The sequence below is a fragment of the Mytilus trossulus genome, chromosome 4 (genome assembly GCF_036588685.1).
Source record: "Mytilus trossulus isolate FHL-02 chromosome 4, PNRI_Mtr1.1.1.hap1, whole genome shotgun sequence".
Classification (NCBI taxonomy): Eukaryota; Metazoa; Mollusca; class Bivalvia; order Mytilida; family Mytilidae; genus Mytilus; species Mytilus trossulus.
In genome coordinates this window covers 615,736-641,611 of record NC_086376.1, presented here as the reverse complement: position 1 = coordinate 641,611, position 25,876 = coordinate 615,736, and the positions used below count along the sequence as shown (strand labels likewise).

The window sequence follows — 25,876 nt, the reverse complement described above, 5'->3', positions numbered from 1 at the left end:
AGGATGTTATAAATGTATTGTGAGGTGAGGGTCTAAATCATGAAGCAAGATAGAGTTAGGATGTTAGAAATGTATTGTGAGGTGAGGTCTAAATCATGAAGCAAGATAGAGTTAGGATGTTATAAATGTATTGTGAGGTGAGGGTCTAAATCATGAAGCAAGATAGAGGTTAGGATGTTATAAATGTATTGTGAGGTGAGGGTCTAAATCATGAAGCAAGATAGAGTTAGGATGTTATAAATGTATTGTGAGGTGAGGTCTAAATCATGAAGCAAGATAGAGTTAGGATGTTAGAAATGTATTGTGAGGTGAGGTCTAAATCATGATGCAAGATAGAGGTTAGGATGTTAGAAATGTATTGTGAGGTGAGGTCTAAATCATGAAGCAAGATAGAGTTAGGATGTTATAAATGTATTGTGAGGTGAGGTCTAAATCATGAAGCAAGATAGAGTTAGGATGTTAGAAATGTATTGTGAGGTGAGGGTCTAAATCATGAAGCAAGATAGAGGTTAGGATGTTAGAAATGTATTGTGAGGTGAGGGTCTAAATCATGAAGCAAGATAGAGGTTAGGATGTTAGAAATGTATTGTGAGGTGAGGTCTAAATCATGAAGCAAGATAGAGGTTAGGATGTTAGAAATGTATTGTGAGGTGAGGTCTAAATCATGAAGCAAGATAGAGGTTAGGATGTTAGAAATGTATTGTGAGGTGAGGTCTAAATCATGAAGCAAGATAGAGTTAGGATGTTATAAATGTATTGTGAGGTGAGGGTCTAAATCATGAAGCAAGATAGAGTTAGGATGTTAGAAATGTATTGTGAGGTGAGGTCTAAATCATGAAGCAAGATAGAGGTTAGGATGTTAGAAATGTATTGTGAGGTGAGGGTCTAAATCATGAAGCAAGATAGAGTTAGGATGTTAGAAATGTATTGTGAGGTGAGGTCTAAATCATGATGCAAGATAGAGGTTAGGATGTTAGAAATGTATTGTGAGGTGAGGTCTAAATCATGAAGCAAGATAGAGTTAGGATGTTAGAAATGTATTGTGAGGTGAGGTCTAAATCATGAAGCAAGATAGAGTTAGGATGTTAGAAATGTATTGTGAGGTGAGGTCTAAATCATGAAGCAAGATAGAGGTTAGGATGTTAGAAATGTATTGTGAGGTGAGGGTCTAAATCATGAAGCAAGATAGAGTTAGGATGTTAGAAATGTATTGTGAGGTGAGGTCTAAATCATGAAGCAAGATAGAGTTAGGATGTTATAAATGTATTGTGAGGTGAGGTCTAAATCATGAAGCAAGATAGAGTTAGGATGTTATAAATGTATTGTGAGGTGAGGGTCTAAATCATGAAGCAAGATAGAGGTTAGGATGTTAGAAATGTATTGTGAGGTGAGGGTCTAAATCATGAAGCAAGATAGAGGTTAGGATGTTAGAAATGTATTGTGAGGTGAGGTCTAAATCATGAAGCAAGATAGAGTTAGGATGTTATAAATGTATTGTGAGGTGAGGGTCTAAATCATGAAGCAAGATAGAGTTAGGATGTTAGAAATGTATTGTGAGGTGAGGTCTAAATCATGAAGCAAGATAGAGTTAGGATGTTAGAAATGTATTGTGAGGTGAGGTCTAAATCATGAAGCAAGATAGAGGTTAGGATGTTATAAATGTATTGTGAGGTGAGGGTCTAAATCATGAAGCAAGATAGAGTTAGGATGTTATAAATGTATTGTGAGGTGAGGTCTAAATCATGAAGCAAGATAGAGGTTAGGATGTTATAAATGTATTGTGAGGTGAGGGTCTAAATCATGAAGCAAGATAGAGTTAGGATGTTAGAAATGTATTGTGAGGTGAGGGTCTAAATCATGAAGCAAGATAGAGGTTAGGATGTTAGAAATGTATTGTGAGGTGAGGGTATAAATCATGAAGCAAGATAGAGTTAGGATGTTATAAATGTATTGTGAGGTGAGGGTCTAAATCATGAAGCAAGATAGAGGTTAGGATGTTAGAAATGTATTGTGTGAGGTGAGGGTCTAAATCATGAAGCAAGATAGAGTTAGGATGTTATAAATGTATTGTGAGGTGAGGGTCTAAATCATGAAGCAAGATAGAGGTTAGGATGTTATAAATGTATTGTGAGGTGAGGTCTAAATCATGAAGCAAGATAGAGGTTAGGATGTTAGAAATGTATTGTGAGGTGAGGGTCTAAATCATGAAGCAAGATAGAGGTTAGGATGTTATAAATGTATTGTGAGGTGAGGGTCTAAATCATGAAGCAAGATAGAGGTTAGGATGTTATAAATGTATTGTGAGGTGAGGGTCTAAATCATGAAGCAAGATAGAGGTTAGGATGTTAGAAATGTATTGTGAGGTGAGGGTCTAAATCATGAAGCAAGATAGAGTTAGGATGTTAGAAATGTATTGTGAGGTGAGGGTCTAAATCATGAAGCAAGATAGAGGTTAGGATGTTAGAAATGTATTGTGAGGTGAGGGTCTAAATCATGAAGCAAGATAGAGGTTAGGATGTTAGAAATGTATTGTGAGATGAGGTCTAAATCATGAAGCAAGATAGAGTTAGGATGTTAGAAATGTATTGTGAGGTGAGGTCTAAATCATGAAGCAAGATAGAGTTAGGATGTTAGAAATGTATTGTGAGGTGAGGTCTAAATCATGATGCAAGATAGAGGTTAGGATGTTAGAAATGTATTGTGAGGTGAGGTCTAAATCATGAAGCAAGATAGAGGTTAGGATGTTATAAATGTATTGTAAGGTGAGGTCTAAATCATGAAGCAAGATAGAGGTTAGGATGTTATAAATGTATTGTGAGGTGAGGTCTAAATCATGAAGCAAGATAGAGTTAGGATGTTAGAAATGTATTGTGAGGTGAGGGTCTAAATCATGAAGCAAGATAGAGGTTAGGATGTTATAAATGTATTGTGAGGTGAGGTCTAAATCATGAAGCAAGATAGAGTTAGGATGTTATAAATGTATTGTGAGGTGAGGTCTAAATCATGATGCAAGATAGAGGTTAGGATGTTATAAATGTATTGTGAGGTGAGGGTCTAAATCATGAAGCAAGATAGAGTTAGGATGTTAGAAATGTATTGTGAGGTGAGGTCTAAATCATGAAGCAAGATAGAGTTAGGATGTTAGAAATGTATTGTGAGGTGAGGTCTAAATCATGAAGCAAGATAGAGGTTAGGATGTTATAAATGTATTGTGAGGTGAGGTCTAAATCATGAAGCAAGATAGAGTTAGGATGTTAGAAATGTATTGTGAGGTGAGGTCTAAATCATGAAGCAAGATAGAGTTAGGATGTTAGAAATGTATTGTGAGGTGAGGGTCTAAATCATGAAGCAAGATAGAGGTTAGGATGTTATAAATGTATTGTGAGGTGAGGGTCTAAATCATGAAGCAAGATAGAGTTAGGATGTTAGAAATGTATTGTGAGGTGAGGTCTAAATCATGAAGCAAGATAGAGTTAGGATGTTATAAATGTATTGTGAGGTGAGGGTCTAAATCATGAAGCAAGATAGAGGTTAGGATGTTAGAAATGTATTGTGAGGTGAGGGTCTAAATCATGAAGCAAGATAGAGGTTAGGATGTTAGAAATGTATTGTGAGGTGAGGGTCTAAATCATGAAGCAAGATAGAGTTAGGATGTTATAAATGTATTGTGAGGTGAGGGTCTAAATCATGAAGCAAGATAGAGGTTAGGATGTTAGAAATGTATTGTGAGGTGAGGGTCTAAATCATGAAGCAAGATAGAGGTTAGGATGTTATAAATGTATTGTGAGTCGAGGGTCTAAATCATGAAGCAAGATAGAGTTAGGATGTTATAAATGTATTGTGAGGTGAGGGTCTAAATCATGAAGCAAGATAGAGGTTAGGATGTTAGAAATGTATTGTGAGGTGAGGGTCTAAATCATGAAGCAAGATAGAGGTTAGGATGTTATAAATGTATTGTGAGGTGAGGGTCTAAATCATGAAGCAAGATAGAGTTAGGATGTTATAAATGTATTGTGAGGTGAGGGTCTAAATCATGAAGCAAGATAGAGTTAGGATGTTAGAAATGTATTGTGAGGTGAGGTCTAAATCATGAAGCAAGATAGAGTTAGGATGTTATAAATGTATTGTGAGGTGAGGGTCTAAATCATGAAGCAAGATAGAGTTAGGATGTTAGAAATGTATTGTGAGGTGAGGGTCTAAATCATGAAGCAAGATAGAGTTAGGATGTTATAAATGTATTGTGAGGTGAGGGTCTAAATCATGAAGCAAGATAGAGTTAGGATGTTATAAATGTATTGTGAGGTGAGGGTCTAAATCATGAAGCAAGATAGAGGTTAGGATGTTAGAAATGTATTGTGAGGTGAGGTCTAAATCATGAAGCAAGATAGAGTTAGGATGTTATAAATGTATTGTGAGGTGAGGGTCTAAATCATGAAGCAAGATAGAGTTAGGATGTTAGAAATGTATTGTGAGGTGAGGTCTAAATCATGAAGCAAGATAGAGTTAGGATGTTAGAAATGTATTGTGAGGTGAGGTCTAAATCATGAAGCAAGATAGAGGTTAGGATGTTATAAATGTATTGTGAGGTGAGGGTCTAAATCATGAAGCAAGATAGAGTTAGGATGTTATAAATGTATTGTGAGGTGAGGTCTAAATCATGAAGCAAGATAGAGGTTAGGATGTTATAAATGTATTGTGAGGTGAGGGTCTAAATCATGAAGCAAGATAGAGTTAGGATGTTAGAAATGTATTGTGAGGTGAGGGTCTAAATCATGAAGCAAGATAGAGGTTAGGATGTTAGAAATGTATTGTGAGGTGAGGGTATAAATCATGAAGCAAGATAGAGTTAGGATGTTATAAATGTATTGTGAGGTGAGGGTCTAAATCATGAAGCAAGATAGAGGTTAGGATGTTAGAAATGTATTGTGTGAGGTGAGGGTCTAAATCATGAAGCAAGATAGAGTTAGGATGTTATAAATGTATTGTGAGGTGAGGGTCTAAATCATGAAGCAAGATAGAGTTAGGATGTTATAAATGTATTGTGAGGTGAGGTCTAAATCATGAAGCAAGATAGAGGTTAGGATGTTATAAATGTATTGTGAGGTGAGGGTCTAAATCATGAAGCAAGATAGAGTTAGGATGTTAGAAATGTATTGTGAGGTGAGGGTCTAAATCATGAAGCAAGATAGAGGTTAGGATGTTAGAAATGTATTGTGAGGTGAGGGTATAAATCATGAAGCAAGATAGAGTTAGGATGTTATAAATGTATTGTGAGGTGAGGGTCTAAAACATGAAGCAAGATAGAGGTTAGGATGTTAGAAATGTATTGTGTGAGGTGAGGGTCTAAATCATGAAGCAAGATAGAGTTAGGATGTTATAAATGTATTGTGAGGTGAGGGTCTAAATCATGAAGCAAGATAGAGGTTAGGATGTTATAAATGTATTGTGAGGTGAGGTCTAAATCATGAAGCAAGATAGAGGTTAGGATGTTAGAAATGTATTGTGAGGTGAGGGTCTAAATCATGAAGCAAGATAGAGGTTAGGATGTTATAAATGTATTGTGAGGTGAGGGTCTAAATCATGAAGCAAGATAGAGGTTAGGATGTTATAAATGTATTGTGAGGTGAGGGTCTAAATCATGAAGCAAGATAGAGGTTAGGATGTTAGAAATGTATTGTGAGGTGAGGGTCTAAATCATGAAGCAAGATAGAGTTAGGATGTTAGAAATGTATTGTGAGGTGAGGGTCTAAATCATGAAGCAAGATAGAGGTTAGGATGTTATAAATGTATTGTGAGGTGAGGTCTAAATCATGAAGCAAGATAGAGTTAGGATGTTATAAATGTATTGTGAGGTGAGGTCTAAATCATGATGCAAGATAGAGTTAGGATGTTAGAAATGTATTGTGAGGTGAGGGTCTAAATCATGAAGCAAGATAGAGTTAGGATGTTAGAAATGTATTGTGAGGTGAGGGTCTAAATCATGAAGCAAGATAGAGGTTAGGATGTTATAAATGTATTGTGAGGTGAGGGTCTAAATCATGAAGCAAGATAGAGGTTAGGATGTTAGAAATGTATTGTGAGGTGAGGGTCTAAATCATGAAGCAAGATAGAGTTAGGATGTTAGAAATGTATTGTGAGGTGAGGTCTAAATCATGAAGCAAGATAGAGTTAGGATGTTATAAATGTATTGTGAGGTGAGGTCTAAATCATGAAGCAAGATAGAGGTTAGGATGTTAGAAATGTATTGTGAGGTGAGGGTCTAAATCATGAAGCAAGATAGAGGTTAGGATGTTATAAATGTATTGTGAGGTGAGGGTCTAAATCATGAAGCAAGATAGAGTTAGGATGTTAGAAATGTATTGTGAGGTGAGGTCTAAATCATGAAGCAAGATAGAGTTAGGATGTTAGAAATGTATTGTGAGGTGAGGTCTAAATCATGAAGCAAGATAGAGGTTAGGATGTTATAAATGTATTGTGAGGTGAGGTCTAAATCATGAAGCAAGATAGAGTTAGGATGTTAGAAATGTATTGTGAGGTGAGGGTCTAAATCATGAAGCAAGATAGAGTTAGGATGTTAGAAATGTATTGTGAGGTGAGGGTCTAAATCATGAAGCAAGATAGAGGTTAGGATGTTAGAAATGTATTGTGAGGTGAGGGTCTAAATCATGAAGCAAGATAGAGGTTAGGATGTTATAAATGTATTGTGAGGTGAGGGTCTAAATCATGAAGCAAGATAGAGTTAGGATGTTATAAATGTATTGTGAGGTGAGGGTCTAAATCATGAAGCAAGATAGAGGTTAGGATGTTAGAAATGTATTGTGAGGTGAGGGTCTAAATCATGAAGCAAGATAGAGGTTAGGATGTTAGAAATGTATTGTGAGGTGAGGGTCTAAATCATGAAGCAAGATAGAGGTTAGGATGTTAGAAATGTATTGTGAGGTGAGGGTCTAAATCATGAAGCAAGATAGAGGTTAGGATGTTATAAATGTATTGTGAGGTGAGGGTCTAAATCATGAAGCAAGATAGAGTTAGGATGTTATAAATGTATTGTGAGGTGAGGGTCTAAATCATGAAGCAAGATAGAGGTTAGGATGTTAGAAATGTATTGTGAGGTGAGGGTCTAAATCATGAAGCAAGATAGAGGTTAGGATGTTAGAAATGTATTGTGAGGTGAGGGTCTAAATCATGAAGCAAGATAGAGTTAGGATGTTATAAATGTATTGTGAGGTGAGGGTCTAAATCATGAAGCAAGATAGAGGTTAGGATGTTAGAAATGTATTGTGAGGTGAGGGTCTAAATCATGAAGCAAGATAGAGGTTAGGATGTTATAAATGTATTGTGAGGTGAGGGTCTAAATCATGAAGCAAGATAGAGTTAGGATGTTATAAATGTATTGTGAGGTGAGGGTCTAAATCATGAAGCAAGATAGAGGTTAGGATGTAAGAAATGTATTGTGAGGTGAGGGTCTAAATCATGAAGCAAGATAGAGGTTAGGATGTTATAAATGTATTGTGAGGTGAGGGTCTAAATCATGAAGCAAGATAGAGTTAGGATGTTATAAATGTATTGTGAGGTGAGGGTCTAAATCATGAAGCAAGATAGAGTTAGGATGTTAGAAATGTATTGTGAGGTGAGGTCTAAATCATGAAGCAAGATAGAGTTAGGATGTTATAAATGTATTGTGAGGTGAGGGTCTAAATCATGAAGCAAGATAGAGTTAGGATGTTAGAAATGTATTGTGAGGTGAGGGTCTAAATCATGAAGCAAGATAGAGTTAGGATGTTATAAATGTATTGTGAGGTGAGGGTCTAAATCATGAAGCAAGATAGAGGTTAGGAGGTTAGAAATGTATTGTGAGGTGAGGTCTAAATCATGAAGCAAGATAGAGGTTAGGATGTTATAAATGTATTGTGAGGTGAGGGTCTAAATCATGAAGCAAGATAGAGGTTAGGATGTTATAAATGTATTGTGAGGTGAGGTCTAAATCATGAAGCAAGATAGAGGTTAGGAGGTTAGAAATGTATTGTGAGATGAGGTCTAAATCATGAAGCAAGATAGAGTTAGGATGTTAGAAATGTATTGTGAGGTGAGGGTCTAAATCATGAAGCAAGATAGAGTTAGGATGTTAGAAATGTATTGTGAGGTGAGGGTCTAAATCATGAAGCAAGATAGAGTTAGGATGTTAGAAATGTATTGTGAGGTGAGGGTCTAAATCATGAAGCAAGATAGAGTTAGGATGTTAGAAATGTATTGTGAGGTGAGGGTCTAAATCATGAAGCAAGATAGAGTTAGGATGTTAGAAATGTATTGTGAGGTGAGGGTCTAAATCATGAAGCAAGATAGAGTTAGGATGTTAGAAATGTATTGTGAGGTGAGGGTCTAAATCATGAAGCAAGATAGAGGTTAGGATGTTAGAAATGTATTGTGAGGTGAGGGTCTAAATCATGAAGCAAGATAGAGTTAGGATGTTATAAATGTATTGTGAGGTGAGGGTCTAAATCATGAAGCAAGATAGAGTTAGGATGTTAGAAATGTATTGTGAGGTGAGGGTCTAAATCATGAAGCAAGATAGAGTTAGGATGTTATAAATGTATTGTGAGGTGAGGGTCTAAATCATGAAGCAAGATAGAGGTTAGGAGGTTAGAAATGTATTGTGAGGTGAGGTCTAAATCATGAAGCAAGATAGAGTTAGGATGTTATAAATGTATTGTGAGGTGAGGGTCTAAATCATGAAGCAAGATAGAGGTTAGGATGTTATAAATGTATTGTGAGGTGAGGGTCTAAATCATGAAGCAAGATAGAGGTTAGGATGTTAGAAATGTATTGTGAGGTGAGGGTCTAAATCATGAAGCAAGATAGAGTTAGGATGTTATAAATGTATTGTGAGGTGAGGGTCTAAATCATGAAGCAAGATAGAGTTAGGATGTTAGAAATGTATTGTGAGGTGAGGGTCTAAATCATGAAGCAAGATAGAGGTTAGGATGTTAGAAATGTATTGTGAGGTGAGGGTCTAAATCATGAAGCAAGATAGAGTTAGGATGTTATAAATGTATTGTGAGGTGAGGGTCTAAATCATGAAGCAAGATAGAGTTAGGATGTTAGAAATGTATTGTGAGGTGAGGGTCTAAATCATGAAGCAAGATAGAGGTTAGGATGTTAGAAATGTATTGTGAGGTGAGGGTCTAAATCATGAAGCAAGATAGAGGTTAGGATGTTAGAAATGTATTGTGAGGTGAGGGTCTAAATCATGAAGCAAGATAGAGGTTAGGATGTTATAAATGTATTGTGAGGTGAGGGTCTAAATCATGAAGCAAGATAGAGTTAGGATGTTAGAAATGTATTGTGAGGTGAGGGTCTAAATCATGAAGCAAGATAGAGGTTAGGATGTTAGAAATTCAATACAAATAATGAACATTTAAAGGTCATTGACGACTGCGTTAATTTATAATAATTAGGTATAGAAAGCTAAAAACCGATAAAAGATAATTACTTCTTAACCATAAGTGGGGGCCACTGTAGCCGAGGGTCGAAGGAGGAACCTCAATGAGGCAGGTGCGTTTTTTAGAACAGTTCAGAAAGAAAATAGATAAACAAAACGGGAAGAAGACAATGTCTATCCCGTAGATCTAACTTCCGGTAGAGGCACTGTGTCTATCCCGTAGATCTAACTTCCGGTAGAAGCACTGTGTCTATCCCGTAGATCATACTTCCGGTAGAGGCACTGTGTCTATCCCGTAGATCTAACTTCCAGTAGAGGCACTGTGAATCTTTTCTTTCTGAAGCAAATCCTGAAAAGTAATACTGACAGAAATGCGTGTATTTTACGCTTCTCAGTTTTAATAGATAAAGTTAAGTTATGCATCCACTTGTTTCGTAATATGTATCTCATACATCCAGTTTTAATAGATATTCAAGCAGAAACTAATTAACTTATGCATCCACTTGTTTCGTAGTATGTATCCCATACATCTTCATGACAGACATAAGAATAAAATGTATTAGTGGTGTTTGAATGAACAGAATGTGCTTCAATGTCATTTAAGAATTCATTGTAGGTGCAATCATAACCAAAGAATGCAGGCATTTATATGAAATATATAATTTACAATATTGGCGCATGTAAGTGAATAGACAAGGGAAAGACAGGCAAATAAACTATTCCTTTCAATTAAAATGCGAAGATTTATCTCCGAAACTAACATTCCATATCGAATTGAACCAACAGGTTCACCTCGTTTTTCATCGGCAGAAAAGAATCTTTGATTTGTGTAGACTACAATAGCTATGAAATCAGATATGAAGACTTTAATAGGAAATGGTATCACTTTTCAAAAACTGACAGAATATGATAAGCGATTAATTATGTCCAGTCTATGCAAATGAATTTTTGTCTGAATGCAATTGTGAAGGTCGTATTTTATAATTTGACCTTAAAGAGCGTCGATCGCTACCACTTCATTTCTAACTGAGGCTGTCACTGTTTTGTTTGTCCGTTAATAAAATTTATTGATAAAGGAGGTTTTGTTGCGGAGAAGGTGGGACAATTCTTAATGCTTTTAAATTTATACCTCATAGTTATTTCAGTCCAAAATTAAATAAGTAAAAATATGGTCCAGCAAGATTTTCAACTGTTTCTTTTCCATTTTTCTCCAGAGATGTAAAATGACGTAGTTTTATGGAAAAGTGTAGGTTTGTGCTTATACGAGCAACACGGCAGGTGCCATCTGTGGTGCATGATCTGCTAAACCATCTGAGATCACCCCCGATTTTTGGCGGCTTTCTTGTTGCTCAATCCCTGGTTTCTATGTTGGGTGATGTATATGGTTGTTTGCATTTTGATCGTGTTTAGTTATTTGACATGGCATTTTATATCTCCGTGGATTGCAAATAAAATCCGATCATTAATTATTCAAACCTTGATCGGTTATTTTGGTCATGAATTTCCTATATGATGTTTGATCCATTGTGAAGTATCTGGAAACTGGTTTCCCAGGAGAGATGTAGGTCTGTCAATTTTAGCAATGGTTAATGGATCGTTTTAATACCAAGATTAATTATGCTTTTTAATACAGTAAAATAAACATTGTATATGGCCCTTTGCTTCAAATTAAGACTTGCGTAAAATTATTGCAGAACTCATTGACTTTTTCAAGTGCATTATAGTGTCAGCGATAATATTGAGATTTTAATCACAATATCAGTAATTGATATTCATTTTTTTTAAATATATTATAATTGATCATATTTATATTATCTTGTCCTATCATGATAATGTACAATATAGAATACATATAGATAAAATCTCTAAAAAAATATTGAAATGGGTTTTTATTGTAATTTAAAAGAGATGCAAGTGTAAGATTAACCGGAGAAATATTGATATAGCTTTCTGTTAATTGCTGCAAATTCACTTTTTTATTCATTTCATTACCGATATCGCACTAGCTAGGATGGAAAACTGTAGATATATATCAAGCAATCGATTACTTATATATGTTATGACAATTTTTGCCCTTTTCTTACACAAATATTCTAGATGTGTGGTTATTATTCGCAATGGTGTGAGTATGAATAAAGAATGCAACTTTTTTCTAGCACGCCATGCGTCATATAATAATGAAGGTGGTTCTAAAAGATAACTACAATTCCCGACCGATCACAATTCTCTTTCATAATAGTTTCCCAAGAACAAGATCCGCTGTGTTTGTTATTGTATGTTTATAACCGTACATTCCTGTTTGCGTGAATGCATGTTAACAAAAACAAGTAAACCAAACTGCCATCTGGTTCAATTTTCTATTATATGATCAAATAAAACATCGTGGGTTAATAAGCAAAATATATTGATAAGCCATTCTCAAACAAAATTTTCCAATCCAAAACCCCTTTGATTACCCAAAAACGTGGTTTGTAGAAAAGAATTCAATTCATTGGTAAGTATAATGAAATTTGTTGTATTTTTGATTAGTCAAAATGTTTATTTTGTGGCATCTGTTATTAAAATGTTTCAAATTTGTTAAACACGTGTTACTTCATATAAATTTGAATTCATTGTATACGATTACAGAACATTTACTTTATCCATTAGTTGGCCACAAATCAAAAGGGCATTACATTATTATTCTGGGTCCCTGCAAAATGCTTTCTCTTTTGTGTAGATTTATTGATTGATTTTAATTTGCGTAAGGTTCAGTGGCAAATATTCCATATGTTCAGTAGTGTAAGACCCATTAGTGGCCCTGTTGCCTGCTCTATGATCGGGTTGTTGTCTCTTTGACACATTCATGTAATGCATTAACTTTGTTCTCGATCAGTGCAATAACTCAATTCCGTTGCTAATACATGAGGTTTTTTTCTCCTTCCGTGTGAACCTGTATGCATTAACTCTATTTCTGTTCAAACATGGAGTTGTATGTATTTAAAAATAGTGATTGACATGTTGGCTATTATATTACATAATTCAAATAAACACTTAAAAGCAAGAGGGGGAAGTTTTCCGGTTTTAAGTACTGAATTATTCATTTTTGACAATTCAATATTTATATAAAGAAGAGAGTGTCAAACTTTGACATAAATGTGTTTAAATTATTAATAAACATTTTAATCACAATCTTAGTCGAAATATTTATTTTATCTTACAAAAACACTGATAGGTTTTAATATTTCAATTACATTTAATTCCGACAATTATGAAATAAATTATTACATATTTACATTATATGCGTTACAAGATTGGCGACAATTATTGAAATAAAAGAAATTTCTGGCGCCTTGTTTTTCTACTTGTACTCCATGTCAAAAGGAAATCATACATACTGTTTAAATACCTATAAAACCTCTGTATTGTTTTGTTAGAAACTGACCACAAATGCCTTAAATAAGTATATATAGAAATATAACCGAATAGAGTAATACTAGGTCTGAAAGGTACTCGTTTGTCAGTCTGTATGTTATCCTAATTATATGTCAAACAATAATAGTAATAATTTTAATGTGATTGAAAAATGTATTGATCTGACATTTCAAACATAAAAACTTCAAATCATTAAATACATACATGTGAGATTTGTCACATTATATTCCCACCATGTCAGTAAGTGGGGTAATAGTACAGAGAAATATTTGCGGTAAGATTTTAATGAGTTTTTGAAATTCATTGTTCATGTGTATGACACTTCCAAACCTTCAAATACTTTTGAATAAAGTCAGAAATTATTGAATATTCATAAAACCTGACATTTTTAAAAGAAAAATATGCGAAACCATATTTACTTTTTAACTTCATTGACATTCAAAGCGCTTGACCGTGCTGAAATTCTATACGACGTTTCTGATTATGAAAAAATACGAAATTAAAAATACTACAATTGCCACACCCATACAACGCAACTTTCTTTTAATCTGATTTACTACGACAGACAGCAAGGAAACAAACCAATCGTATCATATGTGAAGTTTAATAAACGTATGTTTTCTACTGATAAGAAAAAGAGCTTTTAAGTCCGTAACAGCTAAGTAAGTTAGAGACCCGTATGTGAATTTTACTTATGTTTTAACGAGTCTTCTGTGTATTAACCAATTAAAAAAAGAACTAACATATGTTAATGACAAAAAACTTTGCTGATCTTATCAGGTCGTCTTTTCTTTCAATTTGTACGTTATGTTTAATTATTTACAATTTCTCCCAAGTGGTTTCAATTGATGATTTTCAATAGTCCATTTTGATCTTATCCAACGCCAAACTTCTATAACAAGAATTGATAGCAATGGAATTTTTATGGATAAAAGATTGATTTTGTAATTACTACGAGTCTTGTCTGACACGGGAGGCGTTTGATTCGTACGTAGAGCAGAAAAATGGCACAAGCTTCCAATATAACGAGACACCAAAACGAGAATGAACATATCACGTTCTCTGTGTTTGTTAAGTCACTTGGAAGTTATTTTTTTTATCAGTGTGAATATTGGATATGTAGAATTCAGCTGTATTTCAGATGTTGAGATTTAATATTGATAAACTGTAATTCAGCAACCGCATTCTGTATCAGTAAAACACTGTGTCATAGAAAAGTAATGTTCTGACACTTTGATTAAAATGACCCGTAATTATAGATAGAAATCAAACAATACTAACTATAATGTATTTGTATAAAAACATAACGAGATGATATATGGTATAATTGCCAATCAGACAAATATCCAGAGTCCAATGACGTGGTTGTAAGACCCCATGTAAGTAACAGTAAAGATTAGTATATGTGTTTCAACAAAGAACAAATAACTATACTATTCAGGTTTAAAGACCCTGACATGACAAAATGTGAAACAAGAGGCTGTCAGAGAGACAGCAATCCGGATTTTTTAACATTTATATATTGTGTCCTGTCATTGTTCAATATCACAAGAACTATAACGGATGAACGGTGAAAGGGAAAATCGTCAATATCAAATTTGAGCTCTATTTTGTCATCAGTAACAACATATATCAAAACTGAGTGAAAACCTTTGGTTCAATCAGAATGGTTCATAACTGAAAACACCTTTTATCAATCTTTCAATAATTTAATCCACCATTTGAAAATGCCTGTACCAAGTCGGGAATATGACAGTTCTTGTCCATTCATTTTTGAAGCGTTTTGCATTGTGATTATGGACTTTCCGAATTGATTTTCCTCTAAGTTAAATATTTTTGTGATTTAATTTTCAATAAGCATTACTCCTGAACAGAAAAAAGTAATAGCCATTATTGAACTTGACCTTAATTTTGCCATCAGTGACAACATAATTAAATGTGAAAAGCATTGGTTGAACAGTTTATGAGTGCATGCACGGACAGGACTTAAAACGCCATTTTTCAATCTTTCAATAACCATAACTCCTGAACGGTAAAAGCCAAAATCGTCAGTGTTGAACTTGACCTCCATTTTGTTGTCAGTAACATCATATCAAAATTTTTAAAGGCTTTGGTTGAACAATTCATGAGTAAATGCACGGAAATTATTTGGATGCCGCCCACCCGGCCGCCCGACCACCCGACCACCCGACGTATATCTCCCAATCAATAACCGACATTTTTATCACAAGAATCCGGTTAAAAACCATCAAACAAGAAAACCGACAAATTGATGACAAAATATTTAACCGAAAAACAAATATAGAAGACAGCAACCAACGACGTCCACTGAATTATAGGTTCGTTGATGTTTCTTCTGTAAACAATAAACAAATATTTACATATAGAGAAGAAGACAAAATAATTAGATAAGACTTGCAAGTTTTGAATTTTTATCACAGTGACCGATTTGTTTTTATGTTTGGTTTGTCTCTTTCGTTCGTCTGTGTGTTTCTGTGGACAGCGTAGGTGCAGTTTTGTGATTATTGATGAATGCTAAAGCATTGATCATTCATCATTACAATCTCTGCACCGCTTACATCACTAACAATACGCTCGATTTAAATATTAATTTGAAAATTCTTGATTTATCATTTTTCTTCTGAACTTATATACATTGTACCTTTAGAAAAATGTTAATTAAATGACAAAAAGCTATTGAAAATCTGAAAGAAGAGTTACTGTCTTCTTATATTTCAATTTGTGGTAAGTTAAATTTTCTTTTTGAAGTTCGTTATTTGCATATTGTGGTGTTAAGTTTATTCATTGCAGCATCATAACTTATATCAAACTAGCCACGGATCTCCTTCTTCAAAGGTAAAATATAACTATAACCTCCCTCGTAAGATCAAATTGCTTCATTATTAAAATCAGCTGTTACAGAAGCTACTACTACAATATCATAGTAGTATCTCTTATCGTATGATGGGAAATACAAAAAATTGAAATCGAGAGTCTTATCATTACAAAATACGTTTTACGGTTTCAATTTGTTTAAAGGTCAGCTAGAAGTCCTGCAATTTCACTGCTCGGTATGCGCAATATGTTTTGGCTATCTGTTTTGATTGCAGAACAGTAATCTGCTTTGAATATTTTGATTGTTTTATCCAAAAACAAGAATTAATAATAGCTCTCTATATGTATGTCATGTATGTATAGCTATGTAATAAGGTAAACTTTAATTCATTTATTTGTTTGCAGTAGCTTTATGTTGTGACCTTTGAACATTAACCATCATTTGAATTTATGCATCGAATTGGCATTTACTTTTGACGGGCATTCTACGTTTGGCCCAATTTATTATTGATGTGAGCCATGATTGATTTGCACCAAGTATAATAAAATGCGCAAACAAAGTCAGTGTTAAGTAATTTTTTTTTGCTGAAAAGATTTTTTTAATCAAAATTAAACATTAGCCTCAAGATGTAACATTCTAAATATTTCTTTTTTTAAATATGAAATTGGAACAATTTTTTTTAAAATACATGTTATAAATATTTTAACAGCAACGACGGCATTTTCGAATCGTTTGCATAACAGCTACGTGTACGAGATCATTAAATTCTTTTCTGTACACGCTCAGGTTATCAATTGACTGGGTCATATTATGTCTTTATATGTTAGTCGCGTAATCGAAGTGAAGAGATGTAGTCTATTGAACAAAAGAAATCTATTTACATCAATACTGCCTGGGACTACATATCTAACGATACTACCCTGAACTTGAAGAGAGATGAAGGACCTTAAACGCTCCTTCAATCTTTCGACATTATATTTTCTGACATATATTGATCCTTGTATGACTTACGTAAATATTTCATTATGCTATAGTGGTCAATTCTATCATTTTCTTACGTTCAACTATTTTCTTGGGATTAAAGTATTCCAGCACTTGTTTTGATTAAGATACACCAGACATAACTCTGTGAAAAAATAAGACTATAACAACAAGAAATAATGCGTACAATTCATCAATATTTCATGCTCAAGTTTATGATCTTAAAGATACAAAATTTGTTATATTTTCGAAAGGATATTGAACCTTTGGGTAGTATGGATAGTTGCGGTACAATGTTATTGCAGGAAATGCCTTAAAACCATGACTGTCGATAGAAAAGGGCCGAAAGGGACATTCAAACTCATTAATCGAAAATAAACTAATAACGCCAGGGGTAGTAGGGGAAAGCAGATCCTGCTCCACATGAGGCACCTGCCGTGTTGTTCATATTAGTACACACCCGGTAATAAGTCTCATGCGGTAGGTCAGATTTGAGAAGAGGGAACGGGATAGGTGTATAACGAATTTCAGAAGCTGATAATCTAAAGAGACACGCAAAATAAAGACAAATGAATTAATGAAGACAGACAGAGTGTAGCGTAAATTAAATGTAAACAGTGTACACACAGGTAGTACAGGTATGAAGACAGTCTACACACAGGTAGTACAGGTATGAAGACAATGTACAAACAGGGAGTACAATAATGAAGACGGTCAATGACGGATGAAGATAGGAACTAGTAGATAGATGAAAATAATCAGTTCGTGTACTACATTTCTTCAAACAAAGAACTTCTTGGATCTATCAAAATCCTGTCAGCATCAGAAAATACAAATAATCGCAACACCAAGCTGGATATAAATTAAGATGAATCGTTTTACTGAAATAATCGGGAAACAGAACAACCACCTAAGTCAAAAACATTAACCTTTGTAACTTGTTACAAATCTGTGATGAAATAACTTGACCTCACAAATATATTAACTTACATCACGAAGAATTCCCTACGGGAATAAAAACCTATAAATTTATTGTTAACCGATCAATGGATATATAGTAATTTACTTCCTACAAATTATTCTACACCTTTACTATTTCAATTGAAGTTTTCCCATTATTTTCTCTTTAGGAAATCTCACAGTTTTGTCATGTAAACTTTGAGAGCTACTGGGGAAAGACGAGACATTTATTCAAAGTCAATTGAACAGAGATAAATTAAATTTGTTACAATGTGAACGAAACATATAACACGTGTTATTGCATTTGCAAACGTTTTACGACTTCGTTTTTACGACATCATTTGGTATCGGAATCTCATTCCAAACAAATAATTTTGTGTAGTTCCTTTCATATCGAGGCATATTAAACAACCTATGTAAATACCACACGGTTGCTTAGGATGTAATGACTTAAACATTAATCAAATCACACTAATATGTAAATTTTATTATTTCGTTTTGAATACGCTTTAATTTGGAAGAAGAAAGATTAACTAAGACCGAATAATTTCGGTGAAATGACTCTTAATTCTACAATACTGATGCAGAATCGAATCAAAATCTGATAAAAGAAGCAAAATTTTATTAGCTGGGCGGTGAATACGATCGAAGTATTATCTAATTTACTCAAATGAAAAAGTTTTGTGGCGGATTGAATTATTTTTCCAATGACGAAGAAAAAGTGGGTCACTAGCTTCTATTGAAGGCCAACCAACGTCTTTGGACGTCTAATATAAGGAAACGTAGGACTCAGATAGATGTAACAGCAACCCAACAACGCAATACAAAATGAATATACTAACAAGTCTTATTTACAACTCATCTTATTTGTATTCTCTACAAAATTAAAACCAATACCTCAAAGACGAAGCCATTTTTAGGAAAAGGTAACATTATATAAACACCTATTATCTCTTCTACGAAAACAATGACGATTTTGATTATCTAACAGTAAACATTGGCTAAATGACTTTCATATGTATAAGAATTACATGTAGCGAAATGATACAACTTTTTTTTATAGTTATTATAAAGCACAAATTAAATTAATTAATCCACTTGCAAGAGGTAAGTGTCAACAACTTTGAGTCAAGAGTTTGGCAAAAGGCCGGCAAGTATTGTTTATTCAAAACTATCCGAAGTTACACAAATCGAAATAGGCGTAGTCGAATTCTGTTATGAGTTAGCAGTATATTTCCCCACGTTATAAAGATAATTTTTATCCCCAGATCAAACTTTCAAAATAATTTTAGATATCTAATCAGAGGACGCAATGAACCAAGCTCAAAACTACAATAATAAAAGCTTATAGCAGACATACCAGTCCTTAGTTTTTCTGATAAATAGTGGTTTATGATATGCATTCTGTTTAGACATGACAAAAATAAGTTCAAATTATTGATTTCATATTTATTTTGGCAAATTTATTGGCATTTATCATATCTGTGTTAAGTCATTTTCCAATTGACGACGGCTTAAATCATAAAACATATGAAAATATTGCAGCAAGGGGCACAATTATAAATCAGGACTAAATGATTTACCAATAAATTCATAGAGAGAGTCTTTCATCGCCTATACTTATAGTGGTGTGCTCCAGTTTATTGAGGATATGATTGGGATAATATAAATACTTCAAACCTGTTTGTTAACCATGACATGCATATGCAGACTATGCACTTTTCACAAGAATACATAATAAATTGTGTATAGTGGATTATTTGGCTATATATACACACATTCGTGGAACCTCAAATAAGATTACTCTAAAGTCGTCAGAGTAAACGCAAGTGGCAGTTCTTGTTTTTGTAAACAACCCTTTATGGACGGAAAACAATACTGTAATGATCAATACATTAAAAAATAGCCAAAGCCCAAAACAGATCCCGGGTAATTTCATAATTTCAAATGTATAATACATAATTTCTCTCTGTAGTGAATGATTATTTATTCAGCCTATCTTAAATAACATTTCGTACTAAAAGTATGTTTCAGGTTGAAAGGTTTGGAGATGACCTCACTGTAAAACAAATAAAACAGTAACAAATGTAACAAAAGAGTGGCTCATTTTCAAATGAAAAATCAATCAAATAAAATCGTCAAAGAAATAATTAATTATACTCTTTTAGAATGCAACTGTATTTTCCCATTTATTGCAAATGACACTATTTCTTTGATCATTTTATATACTTGCTATTATAGTTCGTTGGGCACATGTGAAAACAAAAACTAAGAAATTGTTCAAGGCGTTGTTGTACTGAGATATCTTTATATATTATTCTATATATAAATGTAGATAAACTCAATCAGAACCCTTTACAACTTAATGATCTCTATAGCTAGTGTTTTAAATTATGATAGATCGAAGCCAATGTAGGCATATGTTATATGCATCAATTTACATTGAACGAGAGCTTTCAAATAAACACTTTACCCTGCTATGCCTCACAGTCAGAACCTGGTAAATCAGATCCTGTCATTCCGATCAATGATAAACTGATCTAATGCCCTTTACAACGAGATGATGAAGACAATTACTGTCCTTAGAGTCATATTGTTTTATCACGGCATAGATTATAGACAGTAAATGAATATGCACTGATGTTCTACTAGTTGCCTGGCGTGTTAAAACCAGGAACACATCACTTAAGAAACTTGTGAACACATTGATCGGTTGTTTATAACTTGACAGATGGACTCGAGTCTGGTGAAGGAACCAGGGGGAGGGACAAAAAGGTTGGGGTAATTACCACTAGAGTCTGGTGAAGGAACCAGGGGAGGGACAAAAAGGTTGGGGTAATTACCACTAGAGTCTGGCGAAGGAACCAGGGGGAGGGACAAAAAGGTTAGGGGTAATTATCACTTTTAAATATAAAAAACAAAATCAGAGGAAGATAATGACAACCGCCTACGCTGTATTGAAACACCGTTTTTCCTCCTTCTTGAAACTTAAGAAGTTTATCAACGCCCACCCAACCCGGTCCAACTTTGAAGTCCACTCCTATGCCAATTGCGATTACGTTTACATATTATATATATTTTTTATAAGAATACTATGTAGGCAATAGACATGAAAATATTTAAGGCAACCGACAAAAACTATAACTTGAAATATTTTTTTAACTTTTCTGTTACTTTTAGTTACTGTAGTAATCTGCCTTCCATCTAATTTCTCCAATACTTTTATTCTAGATAACAAACTGAACGTTTACTAGTTAATTTTAAATTCACTGATGAACAAGTTTGATATGAAACAATTACTTATTTGACTGAGTTTTAAATTGTTTCAGTTGTAACACATTAACCCACACCTTATTACAGAAGGCACACTCTAGAGATTTCAAGTAATTCATAAATTTTCCAGAATATTTCACCGATCAAAATGATAAATATGATTGATATAAAATAATTAAAACTTTTATATTCGCGCACTCACTTCACCGATTATAACTTATTCATAGACGCGATATTATTAGACAAGGGATTTGAAAAATTAAAACATCTTTCATTGTTCAAAATAACGAGTTTTCCATATTTTTGCAATCGCAGCTTGGTATGACGATATATATAAGATGTCAGCCGTATAGCCATGTTCAATATAAACGAAAAAATTAGAAGCAGACGATTAAAAGCACGTGATCTTCTTTGTCATTTATTTTGTCGTTTGAAATATGTTTTTTCACGACCTCACCCGTTGTTCATATATCCGATGCCTACTACTTCATATAGCTGCCACTGGGCGTTAAGCAATAACCAACCAAATATCCTTTTCAAGCGATATTTGATTCTGCATAGCTGTAACAGTGTATACAGTTTTCATACATGTAACATGTACTAATAATATTTGCTTTCACCTTATTTTTCGATGATTTAGTCTTAAGGTTGTTAACATTTCCTTGTATGTTATGAATTAAGCCCACAAATAACATTGAAAGTGTATACGACGTTTTCATCAATATCTTTTCGGCTTTATTGATTTGTTGGTGTCTGTTTGTCTGACACATAACATTTCCTTATACTTATATAACATTTATAATAAATAATGGTTAAATAATGACAACTCTGCTGGATTGTACGATGCCGATTTGATAGAAATAACAACAAAATATTGAACACCAACTTAGACAAAATATGTGTGAGGTTATGCAGAGTGAATTTTGATTCTACTGGTTGCCAGGCCATCTGATAAATAACCATAATTCTTCAATGAAATTGCAAAACATGAGCCTGTAGCCAACCATCAATCGCATTATAACTTTTTGAACTTTTATGCATGTCGCTCGTTTGGCGTTCATCAAATGTGACTTTCATGTACATGCATCATGATATTTCTGCTAGTCATAATCAACATAACGGGTGTCACTTTTGTGTTAGGAACTACTAACCATTCTCTAACACCCGAGTTCATCCTTTTATGTTTGGTTGTGTTCGAGTACTTCAATCATTAATTATCTGAACAAATTATCGACAAATCCCGAATGCCTGTTCAATAAATTTGGTTCATTGGAACGAAGATAAAATAGATAAAGGGGAACATGTCAAATTGGACCAGAAATTTGTTTTTCAATAGGCAGATAGGCCATCGGGATTAACCAAGGTCCCTATTTCGACCAGAAGGGTCTGTGTATATACTTACACGCGATTTCTGGACATCCAGAATTAAAAACCCTGGGAAACCGATTCCTATATCTATAATCCAAGATACCGTCGGGGTTCATAAAGAAAAGAGATCTAGACGCTAAAGCACCACCATTCTTTAAATAGAGGTTCCGAGTAAACAAATTGCAATTTATATAACTACCTGTAACGTTTCAGTTTTGAAATCAATAGATCACCTTTTTGAGTATATTCCTTTACCTTTACCAAAGGCAACATATTTGTAGAATTTAACATGAAAAATCTAGAACACGCACGTGAAAAATTAGGAGTTAAAAATGAAAAAAATTACATAAACATAACAATTTGCTTGAGTCATTTCATTTCTGAGTTCCGGTATAATTACAACAGGTATTTTAAGTGATATTTCCTGCTGTTTACGAGTACAGTAAACTATTAGTATTATTTTATTTTAAAAAGTGAGCAGATACGTTTCATTTTGATTACCAAACTATTCATAAGTACCCCGTAAAGATTATAAATAAAACACTTTTTCATACATTCTGTTTTTAGACCTAAACTTTATTGCTACATTATAAATAAATGGCATGCTATAATAACTTAAAGGTATACACCTCAAAAACAAACAAACTGTTGATTTATTAAGGATACTTTAGACACTAATGCGCAAATAATCAATTTTTTTTTTTCGTGTCAGTATGTTTGTATGTATATTGAAGCTCCCAATGTAATTTTACATGCAATTTCTTAAGAACTTATATGTTAGTTCCTGCGGGGACACATGTGCACGTGTTTAGTGTATATAATTAAAGAAATAAATATTTGAAGCTGCAGTGGGATCAAATGTAAGCATCTGTGTGATTTTAAGATAAACATCATTTCATACGCAATCTGCATGTATAAATCCTTCTAAAGATTCTTAAAATAAAACAAATAAATAGTATTTGTTTGAAATGTATACACAGGAACAACTTTGTTAGATAAGAAATTATATTGTTCGTGTTATTAATAGAGTTTTCGCGGCACAACCGTCTGAATGACATAAATTGTGTGTAACTGTTGCATTGTATGTTGTAATGTCGCACTCTTTAAAACAAATTAAAAATAGAAGTTGTTAAAAAAATTCACATCGGTATATGTATTCATAGAACATTGAGCAAGATTATAGTATCTATTACATGAATTCTATAACAATTCCATCCTGTCTTATATACATGCAGGTAAGGCATGTAAGGCACTTTTATAAGCTAAAATATGCATACACTTACCTTTAAGTATAAGAGGTAGCAGAAGAAGTATCTCAAGGAATTCCAGGATCTTTAAATAAAATCCAATTCTGGCCATATTTTATTGCGTTCCATAAGGTTAATGTTCAAGCTGACAATATTAGATTCACATTTCACAAAGGGTACCATCCTTACGATCCACTGTGTGGTAAAATCCATTCGGAAACCACAACAGTTTTAAAATGTCTCTTCATCATATGTATTTGTGTCGATGCTGAACTCTTTGAACTCTTCTCAGTGTGAAAGTTTTAAATATATATTTCTTATTTACTGATAAGACTCTGCAAAAAAGAAAATAAAAACGAAAATAATTCCTCTGATATTAAGTTGAATGTTACTATTACAAATATAAATGAAGTCTGCCCTCAATGTGATAAGAACATAAATTCTCCTTCAGATTTTTCGAAGAGCTTGTTTTAGTTATGGCTACATCATAATAAATTTTAATATGTTTTGAATAAGGCAAAGTTAAATCACAGTTCAAACGTCTTATTCAATTGTTTACCAACTCTCGATAAATGTTTTTATTTCACCTAAGTCGCCGATGTTTATCAAGGAAAGATTTCAGACCGTATAGGAATCGATTTTACTCTTAATATAGTATGTTAACCCAATTCATGTGCTTTACTTTCTACTATCAATATTTGTTTAAAGATTTATATAATCTGAGAATTATGTTTATAATTGATGTAGAAAAAGCATCATATTTCATATTTCAATACTGCTAAATTGCAGATCAGTAATTTAAGAATGAAAAAGCAAATTTATTGTTCTTTTTATGTAAACCCTGAAACAGAGAAAAGAACAACTAGGTACTTGAAACTTATTAGAATACTATTTAAAACGCATACATAGCTAATACGTGTTCTTTAAATACAAATGGGTAAATATAGATGAAACAGAACCTTATAAAAATATATTTAACTTCTCGTGTTTGGTTAATATTAGTTTACTAAAAGCACACATTTTGGCTGGTCAACTTTTGACCCATCTTTTTTTGATAAATTGTGAAACTACGTATTTCAACCAAATTCCTAGTCACCATGCTGCACCAGAGACATATAATACAATTGCATGTCTCTGTCACCACTGCAATTCAACATGTGTTTTTTTGTGATTCATATTAATAACCATATTAAATATAAACAGGAAGGCCTATGTAAACATATCGTGACAAAACACAATAACTGAGCTTGAAGTAACTTAATTTTCAATTTATTAGTCAATTACATGCTTATCGAATTAGAAAACTGCACTGCCTATCTGTTTCCAAATTTTTATAACCTCATCTGTGACTTTCCATTTTTGTAAACTAATTTAACAGAATAATAAAAAAGTGTTTTATGAGATTATCTAGATTTATACGACTTTTGAATGTGCCGTTCCATTAATTTACATTTTACAAACCACTTCTTCGTAATCCATTTGACATGGTTTCTTTGATCGTCAACCCATAAATAGTACATATGAATAAGTACTTTATGACCACCAATTTAACTATGATTTTATAACAGTCAAGATGGAGTACAAAGTGGACAACTCATATAGTGCATCTTAGTAATTATATAGATATGTAAAGTTAACGATCGGAAAATTAAGAAATTGCATTTGCCGCATGCATTTATTTTAACCGAGCTTAATTTTCCAAAAAAGTACTTTATGAACACCAATTTAACGATGAGTATATAACAGTCAAGTGGACTCATAGTGCATCTAAGTAATTATATATGTAAGGTTAACGATCAGAAAATAAGCCATTAGTATTTGCCACATGTATTTATTTAGACCTAGCTTAATATTCCAAAGTACAGAAACACCAAAGCATAAATTATACAAAACTGATCATTATGATTGTCATGATATATTTGTTAAGCAAGCTTTTAAATTACATTGTATATTATATATTAGTGATATCGACGTCAATCTTGCTTTTTTCGCAGTGAGTGCGTACATTTCAAAAATACCTGTTAAGTTGGAATTCAGCATTTAACAAAAACTTAAAAGTTCTGCTTTATATCGAAAACTTTTTACTTGAAATCAATGCTGACAGAAATCTTATGATAATGATCTATTGAGATGATATAAGTCATGTTATATACTATCTCCACGAGCATACCCCTCTTTAATATACATTTCTCATTTGATAAGATATACTTTTTGTGCTATAGAGTGTGTTTTAATAGTGACGAGTTCACCCAATTTACTCAATAGCTACTATAACAAGGAGTTGCTCACCATCGTAAATTGATTGATCGAAACAGTTTCTAGTTTTCTCAACTCAACCGGTGTCTTTCAATAAGATAT

General features: G+C 33.4%; 1 protein-coding gene across 5 annotated transcripts in view; it reads right to left on the bottom strand.

Annotated features, from left to right (window-relative positions):
• The window catches only part of LOC134714450 (zwei Ig domain protein zig-8-like), an 88,809-nt gene that overhangs the window by 19,756 nt on the left and 43,177 nt on the right, over positions 1 to 25,876 (bottom strand). For 4 of the 5 annotated variants that reach the window (XM_063575694.1, XM_063575692.1, XM_063575696.1 and 1 more), the window contains exon 2: positions 23,555 to 23,853. In XM_063575694.1, the coding sequence (XP_063431764.1) occupies positions 23,555 to 23,630 (76 nt within the window). In that variant the 5' untranslated portion in view covers positions 23,631 to 23,853. Of the gene's footprint in view, positions 1 to 23,554; positions 24,066 to 25,876 lie in introns of those variants that run through there. The other variant, XM_063575693.1, reaches the window with a different exon arrangement.